The sequence below is a fragment of the Melanerpes formicivorus genome, unplaced genomic scaffold, assembly GCF_026170545.1.
Source record: "Melanerpes formicivorus ecotype bairdi unplaced genomic scaffold, bMelFor1.0.p_v2 SCAF_32, whole genome shotgun sequence".
Taxonomy (NCBI): domain Eukaryota; kingdom Metazoa; phylum Chordata; class Aves; order Piciformes; family Picidae; genus Melanerpes; species Melanerpes formicivorus.
In genome coordinates, this window is record NW_027142384.1 from 8,309,995 (window position 1) to 8,331,784 (window position 21,790).

At 43.1% G+C, this 21,790-nt stretch overlaps 1 protein-coding gene across 17 annotated transcripts in view; it reads left to right on the forward strand.

The window, feature by feature from the left end:
• Positions 1–21,001, forward strand: part of MTSS1 (MTSS I-BAR domain containing 1) — a 119,874-nt gene extending 98,873 nt beyond the window's left edge. For 3 of the 17 annotated variants that reach the window (XM_068155557.1, XM_068155560.1, XM_068155570.1), the window contains 8 exons: positions 1,538–1,695; positions 2,910–3,017; positions 3,938–4,035; positions 6,015–6,225; positions 13,817–14,011; positions 16,080–16,244; positions 16,612–16,774; positions 18,009–21,001. In XM_068155557.1, the coding sequence (XP_068011658.1) occupies positions 1,538–1,695; positions 2,910–3,017; positions 3,938–4,035; positions 6,015–6,225; positions 13,817–14,011; positions 16,080–16,244; positions 16,612–16,774; positions 18,009–18,706 (1,796 nt within the window). In that variant the 3' untranslated portion in view covers positions 18,707–21,001. Of the gene's footprint in view, positions 1–1,537; positions 1,696–2,909; positions 3,018–3,937; positions 4,036–6,014; positions 6,226–12,707; positions 12,828–13,816; positions 14,012–16,079; positions 16,245–16,611; positions 16,775–18,008 lie in introns of all 17 variants that reach the window. The other 14 variants (XM_068155564.1, XM_068155567.1, XM_068155563.1 and 11 more) reach the window with 10 other exon arrangements.
• The last annotated feature ends 789 nt before the right edge of the window (positions 21,002–21,790 follow it).

Sequence of the window (21,790 nt, forward strand, 5' to 3'; positions counted from 1 at the left end):
AGAGAAGAAACAAGTGGCTAAAACTTCAGAATCTGTTACTGTTGAAGTTACTTCCAAAACAGTTTTATTATCACATTATACCGGTCAGCCTGATCTACAGGGTGTTCCTGTTGGCACTTTGGTACCCAGCTGGCCTTTACAGTGGCCATGATGGTGTTGCACTGCCCATGATTGTTGGAGGATCCATTGCAGAGCTCTGCTTGTGGGTGTCTGTGCAGTTTAATCTGGCCTGTGTCTGACTGTGCAGAGGAGATTTGTATCTATCTAGTCTGTAATGCTGCTAAGCCAGCCTGATGCTCTTTTCTTGCATCACTGCCCTCTTTCCTGTGGTTCTGGCTGTGCAGTGAAGCTGATGATTTCACCTAGCTCAGGAGTACTGAAGAAGTACCTGTGATGATAAGGCACAGGTTTTCCTTTGTAACTCTGACCTTGAGTCATCTACATTGTCTACTGCAGACATGGAGAGATTTTTTGATTCCCCTCTCCTGCAGCTTTTAGTCCTCCATGCAGAAAGGTTAGGGCCCATGAAAATGAATTTTGGGTAGCTGCTTGTGACTCACCCACCATCTTTGGCAGTTAACTTTCTGGTATTTAGCATCAGCAGCATGGGTGTGTATCTGGATACTGAATTTGCATGTGATGGTGTTTCTGGGAGATGGAGATATATTTACTCAACGGAGGTTCTTTAATCTGCATGAAAATGTCTTGCAACTGCAACATTATTGGCTCAGTAATAGTCTGGCTAAGCAGCAGCTCTTCATTCCTAGAGGAATACATTTTTGACATGATGCAGAGTAAGCAGCTGGTGCAGAAGAAAGCCCTGTCACAGAAAATTTTAGTGTTATGAGTTGATTATAATTAACACAGTGAAACTTTTAGACTGCAAAACATTGACTTTTATTTTTTTAATTTCCATAGACAAATACTGGACATTAATATATTATTAATATATATTTGAGATGTTGATAGGCTGAGGCTTTTTGGTTTGGACCTTGGAATGAAGAAAACTGGTTTAAAAATTGCTTGTGTAGAATACTTGAACCTGGCGGTCCAATGACCAGTAACATACCCTTAATTCCATCTCCTATAGGAGATTCATTCACTCATTTAGTGACTCCACAGAGTTGTTATTAGGACCTTGGTAAGTGCAAAAGTAGGAAGGAAGAGGGTATACCTGTGGTTAGTGATTAGTACTCTCCCAGTCAGTAAGAGGTTGGTTTTCAGCAAGGATGTTCTGGAGGGTTTCTACATCTAACACTTTGAGAATGCCCTTTGTGAAATGCTGTCTTTGTCTTGTTCAAACCTTTTGAATTGATCTGGATTTCTGTTCTTTTTCAAAGGGGAACAAACTGAATGCTATGAAAGGCTTGGTTTAATTGGGGAGAAAACCCTTCCTATTTGAATTAAGGGAAAATGCTGGTTGAGATTTGAATCACAAAAGTATAATCCAGCAGCAGTGCTGGCAGAAGATAAGGTCTCGATCTATGGAGATCCACAGCCTTGACAAAATGTACTCTTGATTGTTTCCTGCATACAGGAAGGGGTGACATTCAGCCCCAGTTGGATAGTGCTTTACAAGATGTGAATGATAAGTACCTGCTGCTTGAAGAAACCGAGAAGCAAGCTGTCCGAAAAGCTCTGATCGAGGAGCGTGGCCGATTCTGTACTTTCATCTCCATGCTGCGGCCTGTGATAGTAAGAGCTCTGTTTTAAGTTGGTGCAATTGAAAAACTCAAATAGTGGCCAAAAGTCTCTAAAAAGACTAGTTCACTATGTCTTAGGGACAAATTTCTATACCCCACAGTCAACATCTATCTCTGCCCGGGATGTGACCCCTGGGAACTGGGACCTTCTTGTAGGCACTTCGAGCAATTCAGCAATCAATGGGAAAACAAAGGACACAGCGACTTAAGAGGGCTTGAGTTCCTTATGCAGACCAACCTGAGACATTGCCAGTGCCATTTTTTCTGCTGCTTTTTTTCTTAACATCACATTTTAATATAAATCTTCCTTACTCCTACTCCAGTGCTAGGACTGATAAATGTTTCAAGACCTCCCCTGTGTATATAATGACATTATCTGACAGATTGCAGGCTGCTTTCTTGCAGTTTTCTGGCAGCTCTCTTCCTCCCACAATGACAGCTTTTTCAGTTCATTGAAAAGATTTGAGTGTATTTTCATCATCTCAGGTTGTCTGAAGCCCGTCAATGAATCATTTGTGGGTTTGTGCAAGCATGATGCAATTCTGAAGGGTCTCCTTTGTACTGGGAAAATGTTTCTAGTGCTTGTTTACAAAGAGCATCACTCTCAACAGAAAGCAGTAGTTGACGAAGTAGGGAGGTGATGGCTGAGCAGGAGGAGGTGAACACCAGACCAAGCACCTGGATGGAATTACTATGGTAGCTAAGGGATTACTATGGTAACTTACAGTGTAGGAATCAGGTATCTGAGTTAGCTTTTGATGCTAGCCAGAAATGAGTCCTAGATGTATTAGTCCTCTGTACTTATATAGTGCCTTTATCTCAAAGCTTCCAAAAACTAGCAAAATGTATGAGTTTAGGCCCTTCAGGACACATTAGTGAGTATGCACAGAAGAGTTAAATCTCTGCCAAATGCAGCAAAAATTACACTCTTTTGAGATGTCTCAAGAAGAAGGCTGAGATGTATTTATCTCTTTGAGAAAAAATGTTTCTGGACCCCAGAATTCAGAGTAATATTAAAGTAGTTATAAAACTCCAAATTAATATTTTCAGCCATCTTTCATAAGTGATTGCTTAATGGGCATAAAAGGAGCAGCTCTGCTGGGCGCACCCACAGTCATCAGCAAAAAGAAGAAGGTTGTGTGTTGTGTTATGGGTCTGACATTTAAAGCCAAGGCTGTGATTAGCCCTGCTCTTCTGTCTTTTCAGGAGGAAGAAATATCCATGCTAGGAGAAATAACCCATTTACAAACCATATCAGATGACCTGAAAAGTCTCACCATGGATCCACACAAATTGCCGTCTTCAAGTGAACAGGTTGGCTCTTGTTGCCTGCATGCAAAACGTTTGTATTTGCAGCTTATACCAGTTTTCCTTTTGCATTATGAGGAGTCCTGGCTACCAGCATTTAGTGCTTTGTAGGTGCTTCACTGCAGCAAAGTAGTTTTTAACATAAGCAGTTGAAAAAATAGAAGTACCAACTCGGTGCTTCTGAAGTATATGGAGACCAATGTGAAGCGATAGCAGTAACACTTGGAAGTATATGAAGATGCCCAATTTCTGTAAGCAGTACATGAGGGATGTTATCTTCTCACCTTACATTTGAATCTCCCTCTTTGTGTGGTTGCAAGATTGCTGGGATTAGATAGCTTGATGTATTCTAAAGTTGGATCCTTTTTGCCATGCTGTCTTTGAAATGCATAGGGAAATGTGTGTCATTAAATGACTCCAAATACGACCCTTTGCCTCAGCCCTGCTGTGTGAATGCAGTTGTCTTATTCCTAGGAGTGCAAAGGAGGGAAGTTCTGCTGTAGCTGAATATTAGATCTTTCATTCTTTTTTTTTTCAATTGCAACAGTTTAAAAACTCTGTCTGTAATAGTTTTCTTACCAAAAACTACCCACATAACAAACAAACAAAACCCAAACCAAAGCAGCTTATAGCATGCATAAAATCAGTCTCCAGTTCACTTTGCAAAGATGTTTTCATGCAGATCTGAACTTCCCTCTGGGATATCAGCCCTAGAGTTGAAGTATAATAGTTCCTGGAAAACCAAGAATGAAGTTGATTCTCCTGTGTAAAATACACAGTGTAATTCTGGAAGAGAACCAAGCCTAGTCAGTTGACACGGAGAGTTCATAGTGGTAACAAATGTTGTATGACAAACAGATGATTTGTGTTAGTGGGGGAGGAAAAAAATTTCCATATCCTTGATGCTATTGATTATCTTTCACCAGGTAATTTTAGATCTGAAAGGTTCTGATTACAGCTGGTCTTACCAGACTCCTCCATCTTCTCCCAGTACTACCATGTCCAGAAAATCTAGTGTTTGCAGGTAAGTAGACTGGTAATATTTAATTTTAACTTATCTGGGGGCAAAGGGAGGCAGGTTCAGACTGTGGTATGGATTTGTATGCATACTTAAATAACAACTGTTAACAAAGCCAATCCCTCACGGTCTTTATCTGTTTAAGTGTGTGACTGGGAATATTAAAAGGGATGGGCATGACTGAACAACTTCTGAACTCAAGGCAGCTTGAAGATGCTTTTGATTCAGTTCTCCTAAATCCATTTCAGATCAAAGAGCAGACTGTAGTGATCTAAGCTCTGAGACTGTTCATTCGTAATTTCCTTTTCTGTTTTTCATGTGATGACTTTTTAGATTATTCTAAGTAGCTGTTACTAATCAGTAAGTTAAACTGTTTGAGAAGGAAAAACATCCTTGGCAATTGCCCTACCAGTCTGGTAGATGGAAATGCTTCTTTGATACAAGTTTTTTTGACTGTTTAATGCTGTCTATTGATGTCCTGAACTACGTCGAAACACTGGATTCTGTCTATGCTTCCTCCATAAAAACTGTTTTCCTCTCATAAAACAGTTTATTAGCATGTTGCCCCCACAACCCTGGTGTCTACATTTACTCTTTCCTTTTACTGAAAAGGAAGATACCCTGCTGTGTATGCTGCTCAACACCTGTGTAGCTGCTCTTGAATGATTACCCTTTAGTGTGCTTCATGGATAATGTACGAGAAGTTCCCTCTGTATGGGCAAAGTTACCGATGGGTAACTATTGCACGTCAGAGCAAGTGAACATGGTTCCATGTACCTACTTGCCTCTGCATGCAGATATATATAAAAAAATCCTTGCAGTGCTTTTATATATATATATATATATATGTGAAAACATGCATATTTAGAGCAATGAGCACAGGCTTAAAGATGCAATATCCTGAAGCTGTAAAAGAAAATGGCAAAAATCCATCATCCGTGCCTAATCAGCCTCGTCTTTGCTCGTGGTACAACCTGTATGGCAACACACTGTCCTGTATAGGTAAAATAGGGCAGAGCTCCACTTCCCCTGCTCCAAGCTGACTTGTACATCTTGCATGTTACATGTCAGCAGATGGTGCAGACCTCACCTATGTATCCTTTAGAGCTATCCCTTCAGCTAGGTAATGGGCCCCTGCCACTACAGGTAGAAGGCTGCCTTCGAATTGATCCATCCTGCTAGTCCTGCTCAGCCACCCCAGCAGGGAACTCCAAAGGCATTGTGGCTGGTGTGTCATTGCTGTAATTCAGGGATATAAGAAATTAAGAATCAGTCTTCCTTGGTTGAAAAATCAGGGGTTTGGTGGTTTTTTTTCCCATGGTTATTAATTTGGGATGTTTAATTCTCTGATTGTCTGTCTTGAAGTTACTTTCTTACTAAAACTACACACTCCAAGGCTTGACTTGCCATCACAAGTATATTTTTTCTGTGGTAGAAAGCCTTCATGTGAGTGAAACGTGTCTTAGGTATTCCCAAGTATGGGGTTTTGGTGATGCTTTCAAAAGCCTCACATTTGGCCTACTGTAACAGCATGCCTAGAGGCAGACTTCTGGATGAACTAGAGATCCCATTGAAAGTTCTGGCCATGATAGAAGAGCAACAAGGTGTAAGTCAGGAACAGGAGAGAGCTGTTAGCAGGTGGTTTTTGTGCACACACTAGAGAGGACATAGTGATACCTTCATCCCTAACCTGACCGTGGACTCTGAGTGGTTACAGAACTTGATCATTTGCATGAAATTGGAGGTAAAATGCCATTTTCTGCCTGGTCACAAGGGATACTGCACCTGCTTATGATTCTTGACTGATATATATGTGCAAATATATATATTGAAATTTAATTTCTCAATATGTTTTCTTTCCCGGTTTATGCTGCCTGTTGCTAGAGATGTGGAATGTTAATTGTACTGTATATGGGTCTCTCCCCACCTCGCCCTTGTGTCTTTTCCTCTCCCCTTTCCTTTCTTTGTCCTTTTGTCTCTCACAGCAGTCTGAACAGCGTTAACAGTAGTGATTCCCGGTCCAGTGGCTCGCACTCGCACTCACCTAGTTCACACTATCGCTATCGCAGCTCCAATCTGCCTCAGCAGGCACCCATGAGGCTGTCCAGTGTGTCCTCCCATGATTCTGGATTCATGTCCCAGGATGCTTTCCAGTCCAAATCGCCATCCCCCATGCCACCAGAAGCACCTAACCAGGTACGTGCAAGCATGAGAACTAAAACCTGAGGGTGAGCTGGATTCTGTAACTTGGCTCACCTTCACAAAAAGCATCTAGTGTGATTCTTGTGGTGCCTTGGAGTCAGGTTAAACACTGAGGGTAAGGTTTGTCTCACTGCTCTTCATCCATCTATAAGCTGGGCTTCTAGCTGGAGGGTTTTACACTGCTTGTGCAGTTAGAACTGAAGAAAGAGATGAGTCACTCTCAGAGGATGTGTTTATATTTTTCACTCTGGGCCTGAAGGGAGCCTCGATGCCTACATTTCAGGTGCATACATATGTGAGAGTAAGAAGTCCCACCTTACAGAAAGGAACAATAGTCACTTTACCTACTGAGGTTAACAGTTAGCATCCTGCACAGATGGCAGTTGTTAAGGTCTGGTGGCTGTTTGCTGTTTCATGGACAAAGATTGGTGCTGGAGGAGACGTCTGACAGCCTTAGTACTGATACTGGTACTTTTGGTATCAGGGAGAAAATTTTTGTTCCTCCCCTGCACAGGACCTGGAATCCTCAACATGCCATTAGCAGTATCATACAAAATCGGTTTTGCAGTCTTTTATGCCATCCCTTGCTGTGGATAGGCTTGCTCTTGTTGACTCTCAATTGAGCACCTTGCAGAAACTACATTTCTGCATGAAAAAGAGAAGTATTTTTTAATTCCTTATGGGGCTCATAAGAAATGAGTGTTTCTGTTGTCCTATATAACAATGTCCTGAACCCAGACAAACTGAAAGGATTTTGCTATAAATGTAAGCAAACTTTTTCCAGAGGATTTTTGGTCTGCAGAAGTCAGTTGCTGCTCTATCTGTTCATGGCATCATTCCTATAAAAACTAACTGGCCACCTGCAGGAAGGGGTTTGCATGCCTCTGTAGCTTATATCTTCTAGCACCTGAATTGTCTCTTCTGTTTTAGGGCTTTTTTTTGTTTGTTTAAACAAATCACATGACAACTGCAGTGTTTTTTAAACAAGGCAGTGTACATAATATCCTGTTGTTGAGTATCACTCATTTTTAATACATTCCAAGGTCACTGGAGAAGATTGTCCTTTAGTTTAATTAATGTAGTTGCATTCCTGTGTATATATGTTGGAAAGTAAATGGGTTTGTAGGCATGGCTGGGGAGTAGAGAGTTTTAATCCTCACAGTCAGCAAGCAGCCAGCCATTGCAATGGTAGTTGTTACCAGGTGTCACCTGCACACTTAGGCTACTCCTAGACCAACTTTGACAGCACACAGACCCTTAGGTTTTGCAGAACATTTAGTAAGTAGCACCCTTGGTGAAATTTTTAGGGTATCATCCAAATCAACACTGGTTCTTTTAGGCTTGGAACATACCCTAAGGGGAAGCTCAGCAGGTTTAAAACCCATTTGCCTCTTTCATTTTAATGAAAATGCTGTCTTTTAATATGAACACATCTTCTGTGCTGTCCTCGGTATGGGCACATAAACATTTTTTCATAGATGGCATCCTGAAGAGCTTGGTGCACACTAATAAAGTGAATGTTTTGTTTAGATTAGCTATGGCCAACCAAAGTGAAATGCAAAGAAGTAAATGAGCAATAGTAAACTAGAATAGTAACGAGGTAAGGAAGTTGAGTTTTAAGATGCATACATCAGTCATACATGCTAGCATCATCTTCAGTTTTCATAGTATCCACTGCACCTGCATAAAAGGTTGACAATTTACATGATGATGCTGTTTGCAGATGAGAGTTTAACTTTGCAATTGCCCCTAACATGGAAAAAACCCAACACCTCTCCCCTGTTAAGCACGGGGGAGAAGTTAGGCCAATATCAGCTGGCAGAATATCCTGAAAGCTGATGGGAGGCACACTGGTGTACACCAGCTAAGTTCATCTGCTTTCACTTCATTTTAGAAACTGGCCATAAAGTTGCAAACCAATCCAAACATCACTTGAGCTATTCATGAGCTGTAGAAGGCTGCAGCAGTGTGGTGTTGACTTGACAAGTGTAGTGTCTTGGTATACCCAATAGGTTTGTGCTCTGTGTGCCTCTAGTTCTGTGTACCTTTAACGCACAGGAAAAGGTAACAGATCATTGCCTGGCCGCTTCATCTCTGCTTAAGTGTCTTGCTTTGTATGTTCAGCACTAAGAAATGGTGTGTGTTGTGCTGACAGGTGATTGTGATCGTGAGCTTACTGAGAAGCTGTTCAGTTTAAAGCATTATTTCATGTTTTATGTCTAACCAACTGACAGATCTTCTTTGTGGTATTGTGCTTTTGAGGCTTGGGGCTGAGTGGGGAGGAGCAGCGATATCAGCTGCTGTTTCTAAAACACTGATGTCATTGTTTCTAGTAGTGACACTGAGAAAGCAAGCTCTGGAATCAACAAAGGAAATGAAAAGCTATATATCTTGTGCAGGTGGACATTTTGCTGATGTTTGCTAGCTATCTGCTGTGGTATCTGTGGGGGCAACAAGGCTCATTTCCTTTTAATAATGGATTTAAAAAAAGTAGAAGGGGGCTACAATAAAATCTCCTATTATATGAAAGAGAATGTGTGAGCTAAGTGAAGCTTTTATGATCTCACCTACATTTTAGACAAGCATCTCTAAAAATTATGCTAAATTTATTCAAAATCACAGCTGGGTGAAAAAAACATCCAAGAAATAAGTAAAGATTTAAACAAGATACAGGCTATAACAGAGGAGAGATGGCTAAGAAAACGAAGAGTACTTTACAGCCTGTAGTTGCTGAGTATGAGGTCTTCATAGTTATCACACCCTGCATAGAAGATAGGAAAAAGAGGAATTATAAAACCAGACTTTGCCCTTACACTGGTATAATCTCTTTTCAAATGCAGTGTTGCTGTTAACATCACTGCGAATAGCAGTGTTAGCCAGTAACAGATAGCTGTATATGTGGAAAGGTTACTGTAAAGTGCTTTAATCTTAATTGAGCAAGCACATTTGGGTAGAGCTGAACAGATGGGAAAGCAGCATAGTCTCTCTAAATGCCAGATTTGAGGTCAGTCCTGGCTAGCATTGCCCGTGGCATGTACTTTGTGTCATATAAAGCCCTTCTGATCCACTGCTGGGAGCACAGAGTAACTCTTGGACAAATGCCGAACATGGCCAGCGCTGCCCTACGTAGTACACAAACAGGTCTGTGAGTGTATGGGATGAAGTAACATGGCAGTAGTACAGTTGTCTTTGATTTGGGGGGATAATATTAGAAGGATCTGCTGGACTTGGAGTAAACACACATGGGGGAAGCATCAATAGTGATGGATTTTCAAGGCCACTTATGACTTTGTGGGTATGAAAATGGGGAGAGAAAGGAGGAGATGAAGACAAGAAAAAAAATCTGTTGATGTGCTGCCAGACAGCAGAGGACAAAGTCTTTGTTGTTAGAATATTTTGGAAATAGCTTTCTCTAAACAGTGAAGTAGAGGGAAGCTGGTGTGAACTTGCTCTGTGCAGCTCAGCAAGCTGGAAAGATTCTGCTTTTAAGGAGAGTCTATTGCTTGAAATAGCTTTAAGTTAGAAGTGGGGAAATACATTGTTAGAACTATTCAGCTTTCCGTATAAATGAAGACATGTTCCCAAATGATACCTTAAAAGAAAGTCCCAAAGTAATTGAAATGCATCTGTAAATTACCATCTAAACTTTTTTTTCAAGATAGGCTTCCCAACAGTTTGTCCCTGAATAAAAAAGAAGGGTCAGTAGAGACATATTCCTGGAAGTGAGACAAATTGAGGAGGTGACCTTGAGTCACTAGCCACTGTTTTTTTGAAAGGTAAACTGAGACATCTTCCAATGACTGTAGAGGGACATTGGATCAAGCTCTTCATTAGAATTTGGTCTCCTGGGAAACCCTTGCCCAGGAAGTTCTAGCTGGTAGTTGAGGAAGGGAAGGGGTTGAGAAAGCAGCACTGTATTTGAGTGGAAAATGGGAAAACATAACAAACAAAGGATGCAAGTAATCAGAGATCACTGCAGTCCTTCTGTAGGTTAGTAGGACAACAGATGGAGAACACAGTCATAGCGCAGTAGCCCAAAATGCATCTGTTTTCCTCCTTATTCTTTATATCATTGCTGGAATTCACACATGCCACAGCAAGCAGCGGGATGCTATCCAAGTCCAAGCCGCTATCCAAGACCAAGCCACTATCCAAGAATTAGCTGTAGCACAACGTCTGAGAGACCAGAGACCAGGCTACATACGTATAATGTAGATTAGAGAAACTGGTTGTTACTGTACAGAGCAGATTTGGCTTTCTGCTGATTCTGCTAACTTAGAGCTTTCTGTCAGAAGAGATGGTTTGAGAGCAGAGCAGAACCACCATTATCACAGCTGTGGGGAAAAAAAATAATGATCTCCCAAGTTTAAAATAGCTAAAATGAAATAAATACTTGTAGAAAAGCAGTCAAACTAAGCAATCATTTTAAAAAGGAATAGACTGAAATAAGCTGAGAAAATGACAGTCAAATTTCTCACTCGTTGGGATGTGCAGTAGAAGTTGCCCTGCCCAGTGCTTGCCTCTGTGTGTGCTAATGGCTGTGCCATTGAGCAAGCACTCAAAAGTTTGGAGACATTTTGCCCAAGCAGTAACTACAGCTTAAGCTTTCAGCCCCTTCCGTACTCTCTGCTAAGAAATGAAAGGTGGTCTGTGCTTCCCATGCTGGGATCTAACCATTCAAGACTGTTTCTGCAGTGTCATCCAGGCAGCCCTTGACCTGCTGCCTCTTGCATTTTCTTTACAGTTTTCCTTCAGGAGCTCAGTATTCTTCTGCCTCCCTTTCCAGCTTTTTTATCACTGTTGTAACTTTTTATGGTTTTTTGCAAGACCAGAGGTGTCCTTTCCCTGTGCCATGCAAGTTCTCAAGATGAGGAGACCTTATTTCTTTACCACCACTTAGAGAATCACAGAATCCATAAGGTTGGAAAAGACTCAGAGATCACTTCTTACCCTTTCCTTCAGCTAGTAAGGTGTTTTCCCTATGGCATCTTGGTACATCCTTTGGCTTTGCCTGCTGAAACTGGACATGCTGAGTTAGTGGGAGAGTTCTTTCTTCCATCTTTCGTTCACTTTGGAGTAATTTTATTGCAAAAGTAACTTGACCACTTCATATGCCATGTAAATGGAGCTATCTTTGCATCTTCAGAATTTGTGTTTTCTGCCTTTTTCTATTTGCTGCATGCAGCTTTGTTGCTTGCAAACAGGAATAGCCTATCAGATGTAAACTCAACATTTTCACTCGTCAGCAGTGGGGCATCTGCAGAAAATAAGGTGGCATGATGCCATACTTGGAATTTAGGCCCTTCACTATCCTGCCACATGCCAAGGCTGTCCTTTGATAGACTTGCTTTACAGCTTTTCAACTACCAAGGGATGAATTAGTTTTGCTAGTGTTGGATTTTCTGATAGCGAAGAGAGCTCAGCAATGCCTTGACAACTTTGCCGGTATTCTTGACCATTTCCAAGTGTTTGGTTAGACCTGCACTCCATCCCTGCTGAGGGGGATGCCACCTTCAAAGGGGGGATTGGTAAGATGATCCATGTGGTTATTCACTTGGGCCTGACTGTAGGTAAATTTGATGCTGTTGTAGAGGTCTTAGAGTGGAAAAAGTACATAAAGGCATGCACTGAAAACTGGAAAATAAGTTCCTAGTTTGATGGACAATGTTAGGACACACAAATGTCCTGCATTTTCCTTCACTCTCTGTGCAGGCCTCTGATATTTGTGTCTCTGCTGTTAAGAGAAAGTGGGTAGCAAGTGCATGCCACCACTTAGGCACTCAGCAGAGTACGTGTGCCTTCATGTTGGCTGCTGGGGAAAAGTTTGTCTCAGGGTGCTTTTGGTGTATGCATACTACCCACAGAGACACATGCATACAGATAACGCCCTTTGGAAACCTCCAGCTTTGGTAAGTATCACTTCTTTGTTCCATAATATTTGAACTCAGATGAGGTTTTCACAAGCACTTTTGCAGATCAGAATATCTGAGAACTTGAGGATATAAGTGATGTTTGCAGCTTTGTCTTCTAAACCTAAACTTTGTGTCTTGGAAGTACTGATGACTGCTTTTGTGTATAAATTGGTTGTCTCAGTATATTGCATGTTTGGACCATAGGCTCCCTCAGCTTCTTGCTCTGAGACAGCTAACACCACTGAGATGCTGATATTGCAATGAGGAGTTGGGGTGGCTGCCTCGATTCCCTCATTCTCAAGCAGTGTGGCAAGTTCTCGCATTAAGCCAGTGGCTTATTTTGTTTCTCATAGATTTTCTGAACGTTAGCAATGGTTTTGCAGTTTCTAATTGATTTTTAAAACCCTAACCCTTTGCTTCTCTCATCCTTCCCTCTCTCCTCTGTGTGTCTCTGTGTATGTGCTTTTTCTGTCTTTCTTTTTTTGTTCCTGTGTGTGTTTTTTGTTTCTTTTTTGGTGGCTTGTATATCCTTTCCCTGCCTTGCGGTGCTGTTTTACGCTGCAGAATTCGTCCAGCTCTGCCTCTTCAGAAGCCTCTGAAACCTGCCAGTCAGTGAGCGAGTGCAGTTCCCCCACCTCAGTCAGCTCAGGCTCCACCATGGGGGCTTGGGCCTCCACAGATAAGGTGAAAAACTTGATCTCGAGACATACAAACCTACTAGCTTGTTACCCAAACCCAGCAACGTTTGGTCAAAAAGCCCCTCATGCATGGCATGCAGCCAGGATTCCTGACTGTGAAGATGAGAATAGGAACTGTTGCACGCTCCTGTAGACATGAATCTGAATAAATCACAGCAACACTTGGCTTTAAAATAGCTGCTCAGGGGAGGCTACAAATTGGGTGTTTTACAGAGGTAATTTTCTAAGAGAAATGCATTGTTCATCTTTTCTACTCAGAAATCATGGAACACTGGCCAAACCCAGCTGGTTGCCTAACAAAAGAGCATCTTGCCCAGGTTGTACCGTTTGTGGCTTCTCCCCTCTCTCCCATTAGGTAGTACACATCACACTGAGCAATTGGGATTTGGTCTTGACTAAAACAAAACCAAAACACACATGGTTGGAATAAATTACAGAGGATACACCCTGGATGGGAGGAGGAGGTGATAGCGGTCTCCATTCTCATCTGGTAAATCCTTGCTGTTGTTGTTTTCCTTTTTTTTTCCCTTCCATATCTCCATGCAGCCAGAACACGTCATGCTCGAAGGCTGGATGCTTTTCCTTTCTGTCCAGTGACACAGAATAAATGCTGCCAATGCAAATGCCTCCAACACTGGAAATGCTTTGTTTCTATGTCCTTAGTCTGCAGAGTACTTCAGTGGCAAAGGCTTTTCACAGTGTGCTGCTTTCATGGACAGAAGGGAAACCTCCTCAGCCTGGAGACAATGACTGCTAGATTGATGCCTGAAATTTGTTACACCAGATAACAATTTTCAAGCAGTCTCACTTCTGAGCCAAACATTGTATCAGTTTTCTGTTGTTAATTTGCAGATCTTTTCTTTTGTTTGAAGACGCGGAAGTTTTATCCCCAGAACATCGGTCGCAGTATATTTTCATATTCATTCTGTTTATATTAATTTCTCTGTTTTGTTTGTTTATTTGTTTCGTTTCCAGTTGTCTAATGGGTTTTATCACTGTAGTTTATCAAGTGACCCATCCGTAGCTTCAGTTGGTGCAGGTCCTTTCCCTCATTTCCCGCCTGTCTCCCGCGCGTGGACTCGGGCTCCCTCAGCCCTCCTTCCAGACTACGTTCATTATTACACCATTGGGCCAGGCATGTTGCCATCATCTAAGATCCCTAGCTGGAAGGTTTGTGTTCCTTTTGTTGTGGCAGTCCTCACCTCCTCATACCAACAGTGTGCTCACGGCGGTTGTTGCTCCCTTTCGATCCATGTAATTACTCATTGATTTGCTCTGTTTAATATCACTCTGAATGGAGATAATCAGGGGCTAAAATTCAGGAGTGGTTATTTCTGAATGACCTTGTCTATTCTGGCACTGCCTAAAGCATATTAAAGCTGACAACACCTGAGTAGGGAGGAGTAGTTGAACTCTGGACCATTGGTGAAAGCACTCTGGGCTCTATTCAGCGAGAAAAGAGCTTGTTTAGCACCGTCAAAGCACTCATGCGAGCAGGGAAGTGCAAGCTTGGCATCCAGTTGGCTTAGTGAGACCATACTTTGGACACCATGATGTTCTCACTGCAGCCCCTGGCTTGGCCTCCACCTGGGTCGTAGGCTTTTGTAGATCTGGCTGGAGGGGTTTAAGAAGGTGCTCGTCACCAGGTGAGCCCAAGAGTGATGACCGAAGCTCTCCTAGCTGTGCTGCCACAGACTGATGGTGCTTACCCAGCTTGTTTTGCTTTCCTGGGTGAGACCACCGAAAAAGTCAGTGCAGTAACTTTTTTCAATTGCTCCAGCTGGATCTGCAGGGATCTCCTTTGGCATCAAAAGGTCTCTGCTCTCTCAGAGCCTTGACTCTCATCCGTTCCAGAAAATTCCCCTGGGAAGCTGCCCCAGAGCAAGGGGAGACGGCCTCTTGTCTGTTGCCCTGAATCTTTACAAGGCTCATGTGCTGTTGATAGTAACTGCACAGGTCTTAGATGCCTGTGGGTGGTTATATGATACTCCATATGCACCATGGGACCTTTTTATACATGTAAATTGAGATACCTTGTATCCCCAGTCTCTCTCTCCAGCAACTGGAGACTGTTGAGATACAGAGTGTAGCCACAGTGGTACTGTGGCTTCAGAGGCAGTAGTTGTACCTGTGCTAGAAGCCCTTTACCAATGTCTTACAGCAAAACACAGTAAAGACACAGCTGCTAAGGTAAAGCCATGTTTCATATAGATTAATAAAACCAAAATTCCTGTCTGTACAAGGGCCTTCTGTCACTACAGCTGCCTTGCACTTCTCGTACCTTGGACGGGGACACATCAGTAAAAGTCCATAGCGTGGTCTTATCCTCTCATTAATTACTTAAAGGCTGTGCAGAGGCTGCCTGCCCAGCAGCCAGCAGCTGCCAGAGGTGCAGCCTATTCTTGATGCACAAGTTGTTTCTTTGGGTTTTATGTTTAAAGCAGCCCTTGTCTTGGTCAGGGAAAACTCTCCCAGGATTGGGCTTGCCCCTGCAGCAGCTAGCATTGGGGAGCAGCATCTTAGCAGTACTTCTGCATCCCAGCACAGGTCACTGATAATCCTGCTCTGTGTGCAATGTGTGGTTTCTGGACACCCTCAGGACTTTGCTTAATAGAGCCCTGAGTGAACATAGCCCTCGTGGCCTGAGGAATTTCTGTTTCAGATTTGGCACCAGTAATTCAGAGTGAAGTTTTAGTCTGTCTTCAGTACAGGTCATTATTGTGAACTAGATTTCAGCTAGTAAGAGAGATTACTCAGAGTAACTTGCTCCTCTGATGTGTATCAAAGATCTGTTCAAGCCTAAAATTTTCAGAATTGAAGACATGCTTAAGAGCACCCAATATGAGAACTGGTGTACATCTGGAACAGTTACACTGCTGATTGGACATTTATCTACATTTCCTGCTATGTGCCTGTGATTTTTGCATTTGAATTTCTGAAAACAGAGGCTTAAACACAATGGAGTTTCATTTGGAGAAAACAATGGCTTTAAAATGTTAAATATCTTCATGTAAGAACGCTTGAGCAGAATAAGAACTTTAGATTCTCTTTAATAAAGGAGATTGGTTTTGTAACTAAAGACTTTTAATAACCTCAGATGAGCTTATTTCTGGCCATATTCAGAAAGGCATGTCTAGTTTGAGATGTGAGCTGTTGCATTGCCCTTTTGTATAGTTTTAGATGTAGTTAAAGCACAGCCACTGGTGCAAGCTATCACTAACGAGCAACGTTTCCTTAGGACTGGGCCAAACCAGGCCCGTACGATCAGCCGATGGTGAACACATTGCAGCGCCGCAAAGAAAAGCGTGAGCCAGATCTCAACGGAGGAGCTCAGAGCGGGCCAGCTGCGGCCCCCGAGGAGGCCCAGAGACCTCGGAGCATGACAGTGTCGGCTGCCACAAGGGTGAAGCTCTAAGTTAAAAAGTGCTATTTGATGCAAAGGAGATGGGTGTGCTAGCTCCTGCCATTGCTTTTTGGTGTGCTTTGTGTTGACACATGTTTATCTGACACGTGATACTGGTGCAGTGTTGGTGTGGCCAGTGGAAATGGCCTGGCTGGCCGTGGGAGAATGTGCCACTGGACATTGGCGCTTGTAGAGCAACAGCATCCAAAGAAATGCCTGGGCTTAAGCCCTGGTCAATGGCCAGACACAATCCTGTTGTGTTGTGATGGTGACAAGCTCTGCTTGGGAGAAGAGGTGGCTGAAAGCTGGTGTGAAGACTGATTAACCCTTCTTGAAGTAATGAGTCTCTGTCCTGTGTGTTCACCAGCAGGGAGAGGAGATGGAGGCCTGTGAGGAGCTGACACTCGCTCTGACGAGAGGGCTGCAGCTGGACACTCAGAGGAGCAGTCGGGATTCCTTGCAGTGCTCCAGTGGCTACAGCACCCAGACAACAACTCCATGCTGTTCAGAAGATACAATCCCATCTCAAGGTACCCATCCAAGAGATGTTCTTTTTCAGTGCATTCCCAGTCTGGCCATCATATGCTCACCCTGTGGTGCAAAAAATGTGTATTCTAGCAGATCGTTCTCACTGGCTTTGTAGTCAGCTGGGCAGAAAGGGATCAATCCCAGTGTTGTGAAGTTTCTTCCAGCACAAATGGAGCCTGGGTTTATTAACCTGAGTTGCTGTATAGCATCATGAATGATTATGCATTGCTAGTATGAGTTTTAGCTTAAATAAGATGCTGGAATTACTTCATGGGTTGGGTGGAATAATACTTCTTATTGTGGTAGTGATGCCCTTTCTGTGCTATTGTCTTAGCAAATAAACACTCAAGACTTTGCTGTCTTGCTCTGTCAGTACTCTGAATCTGCTCTTGGTTTCCCTTTATGACTTTTTATTTCCTACCTAAGCAGAATGCAGTAATTGGAAAAAGAATCCATTTGGGACCTTGATTTCAGCTTACCTGAGAAGCTGCAGTAAGGTGTTGGGTTTTGTGCCCTATTTCAGAACCAGCAACAAGCTGAGAGTGCCTGAGTCTGGTGTTTGCAGTTCAGCAACTGCCTTGTTTGCTCAGCTGAGGTCAGTCCTGCTGTGCAATCACAAGAGCAAGGAGGGCTTGCTGAGGACCTAGCTGGGCTCAGCAGTTATGTGGAAAGGAAGGAACCCAGTGCAATTATTAAAGCTGAGGCTGAGTTTTCAGAGCTGACAGCTGGTATTTACTTTATTTGCAAAATAAGCACATTTGCTGCTTGTAGTCACTGGTACACAGTCCCCTGAGCCCCTCATTGCCTGGTCAAAAATACACTTTTCAGTCACTGACTGTTTGAAGTACTTGTGTCTACAAGCAGTAGTACATGGCTTGCAGGATGCCAGTTCTGGTATCGTGATGTGGGCAGCAAATGCAGAGCCTTTGTCCTTCATCAGTTCTCCTCAGAGAAAGGGCTGTGTGCAGTCCTCGTTCTTTTTTGCAAGAGGTGTGGTCACCTTGCAGCTTTAGGTACTGTCTGCTATCGTGCCTGCCTTCAGCCACACAGTCTAAGAGGCTTGGTCACAGCATCTCAGGCTTCCTTCTTCCCAGAGGTGAAACCTCTCTTAATTGCTAGTGACCTCCAGGCTTCTTTGGTTATATATCTACTTTTTGGATTGGACATAGTCTAGACTTAGTGTCGTGACTCAGCTGTCTTCTCCAGCTTGTTCCTAACTCTGTCTTTTGGCATCAGTTTCAGATTATGATTATTTCTCTGTGAGTGGTGACCAGGAGGCAGAACAACAAGAGTTTGACAAATCTTCCACCATCCCAAGAAACAGTGACATTAGCCAGTCCTATCGCAGAATGTTTCAAACCAAGCGTCCTGCTTCTACCGCAGGTCTGCCAACCACGCTTGGACCGGTCATAGTCACTCCTGGTGTCGCTACCATCAGACGGACCCCTTCCACCAAGCCTTCGGTCAGACGCGGCACCATCGGGGGAGGTCCCATTCCAATCAAGACACCGGTGATTCCTGTCAAAACACCAACTGTCCCTGACATCCCAGGGGGGCTGCCCGGTGCCCTCGCTGGGACAGAAGAATGTCCCGAGCAAAGTCCCGAGTCTCCAGCGGCCGGAGATGGTGGGCAAGGTGTCACCAGCATGCCCTCATCCTCATGGAGCGGACAAGCGTCTGTCAACCCTCCACATTCAAGCCAGAAACTGGGTGCTGCCGACGAGCAAAGGCAAGTGGTTCCTGAGAGCGAGGGGGAGGAAAGTGACCGGGATGGTGTCAGCACCCTCACACCTACCGGCCAGCCGGAGCTGGATCCCGGGGAGCTGAGCCCTGGGGATGCCCCGCAAGGTGAGGATATGCTGAACGCCATTCGGCGTGGCGTCAAGCTGAAGAAGACGACTACAAACGATCGCTCAGCACCTCGTATTTCCTAGGAGTGGAGGAGCTGCCAGAGTACTTAGCTGCCGAGAGGGAACTGTGAGCAAACTAATTTGTCTCTATCCATTCCAATCTGTAATCAATGAATTTTTTAAGCTACTCGGTAACAGTCTGCAAGTACTCTAGAAGAGAAAGCAAGGTGAAAGAGCGTAGTAAGACATAATCTTCACTGCTGTTTTAATTTGTAAATACCAATGATTTTGGTTCTGCGTTATGGTTGGTTTTTTTGGATCTCAGTTACACTTTTAATTTTTTCTGAAGGTGCCAAATCCCATTTACCTTTTTTATAACTTTGTAAAGTTTTAAATCATAGGAGGAAAACAACAATAATGTCAAGTAGCTAACTTCAGCAAAGGGATTTAATGCAAATTTGGCTTTTTTTGCAAGCTTTGGTAGAGCACCTTGTAATAGTGAGGTTCAACGACAAAAGAAAATGATGGGAATTACTTTAAAGTTTAAGTCATGCTGTAAGGAACAGATCCTTGTTTAAGTATTAAAAAAAAAAAAAGAAGTTTGAAAAGCAGGAATAGAAAGTGACAATAAAAGCAATATATAAATGCAAAGAAGAAACCTGCAGTTGGTAGAGTATTTGGGGGTTAGTGGGGGGAGGGAGATGCCATCAAACTAGCAAATGCTGTTGCACAAAGGTAGCCTAGTAGGATTAATTACTAGTAGCTTCATGGTAAATGCATCAGAATAAGCCATACTGGATTGCAGTGTTTTGTTTCTGTAGGGTGTTTTAAAGACTGGGGGTTTTTCCACATTTGTTTTTTGACTGCACAGCAGCAACTCTCAGTCACATGCATGCAGCCTTAACTGTGTAGGCTTGGTTCTTCCACCTTCACTTTTTTTGTTCCACTCACCCTTTCACTGAATACAAACAAGGACAGGCTCAAGGCAGTTATAAATGTGAAAACATTTTTAAAATGCAAGCAGGGAGTTCTTAGATATTATCAAAATGCCTTTTTCTGACTGTGTCCAGCAGGCTGGGCACCTTGGAAAGCCCAACTATTTTGAGAAACCGCTGAGCAATTTGACAGGTGTTGTAACCAGCTTGTGAGCTAACCAACCGCCAACGTTCCTTTCCAATACAGGGGCTTGTTTTTCTTAACTTCTTTTAAATGGCAGTCGATTGGCTTTTCTTAAATACTGAAAAGAAAGGGGTGAAGGGTGGGGGGTGGGGAGAATTCCTTTTTGATAATACCAGGAGTCTGACCGCTCTATTCTCTTGTTTTGTACTTTACGTCATGTTCTTTGGAACGCTTATCGGTAGAATTGTTAAGAGTTGGATTTTTTCCTTCAAGTAAGTTCTTGCTGCAATGCCCATCTCCTAAAGCTGAGAGAAATGTGCAGACCCCAGGACACGAGGCGTGTTCCAGTCAGACAGTCCCGAAGGATGCCGTCTGCCCACCCACAGTGGACCCAGGTGGGGACGGACAGCAGACTTGCACATCCAGGACTGTTCACAAATGCACCAAGCGATACGTGCCTGGGGCTGGCTTCCACCACACCCTCTGCAGATTTCTGTTGGCTCTAGGCTTGCCGACATAACCTCTTATGCTTTAATACATAACTGCATTGGATGTGAAACTTCTAGTAACTGTGTAGTCACTGTGTTCTATATAACATTTTACACTGCTGTGTTTGCTGCCTTTTTTTTTATGTTATGGCTTAAGAGCAAAAAAAACAAAAAGAAGAAAAAAAAAGGCATGATTCTTAGAAAATATCAAACCTTCCTTTCTTTGAAAAACAAGCTCCTTATTACAGAATATAATAAACAGTAGTGCCTGTGGTGTAGCCCACCAATCTTGATTACAGTAGCTGATGCATTGTGCAAATGAGGCTTTGAGATGGTTTTTGCATAAACAAAAACTGCTAGGAGATAATCTCAGTAGTTGAAAGTGTTATTTAAACCTTTGGAATACATGGATGTAACTGTACCCCAGTACAGCTGCTCACTTGTTTAGTTCTTAAACGTTAGTATAATCCGTCAAATTTAATATACAATGTTGCCAAATTCAATGTAGAAAGAATGTGACAAGACACTTTGGATAGTTTTATTGTTTTGTGTTTTTGCATATTGTAAAAGCAGTGTCACGGCTAACAAAAAATAAAATGTTTCTAATGGTAAATTATTGTGGTTTAGTTGCTAGTTTGTACTGAGAGTTGACCTCTCCCTGTGCAGTTTTTTTGTTCTAAACTGGTATAAATAATTGCTGTAAGTGTGTCTCCCTTCTACATTGTAATGTTTGCTTAAGCCTACATTATAAATAAAGAACTGCTGGAAAACTTCTGGGTTTTGGTTCTTAAAGGCTTTCTGCCCCCAGAGTTTCAGGTATCAATTATGTCCTTCATAAGACTTCCTAAGGTCATGCAGGTTCCATCTGCATGTAGCAGAAGCAAGAGGCAATTAAAAACACTAGCAAATAAAATTCATGTAGCAGTGTTTTACTGACCTGCACTGGAAGGGTGGTAGCAGAACAGAGCTGCAGTGCTAACAACGGAAATTCAGGAGGGCTACAGGGGTGACTTCTGTGAGGAGCTGTTAGAAGATTCCCGTGTGTCTGACAGAGCCAATGCCAGCTGGTTCCAAGATGCACCCGCTGCTGGCCAAGGACAAGCCAATCAGCAGTGACGGTAGTGCCTCTGGAATAACATATTTGAAGGGGTCTAGGGGCAAACTACTGTGTAAGAGCAGCTGAAGAGAGGAGTGATGAGAGAAACGGCACCAATTATCTGTGAGAAGAGACCAGCACCTACTTCTCTCTACTGTCAAGTAGTTCTAGGGGGTGGTAGATCTCCCCCCAGCCTCCTCTTCCTCAGACTGAACAGTCCCAGTTCCATCAGCTGCACTTCATAACTTACTAGGCCCTTAACCAGCTTAGTTGTTCTCTGCACTCACTCCCGCACCTCCATGTCTTTCATGTAGTGAGGTGCCCAAAACTGAACCCAGCACTCAAGGTATGGTCTCTCCAGGGCTGAGTAGATGGGGCCAATCACTCCCCTACTCCTGCTGGCCACACTGTTTGATATAAACCAGACTGCCATTACCTTTCTTGCCAACCTGGGCACACTGCTGG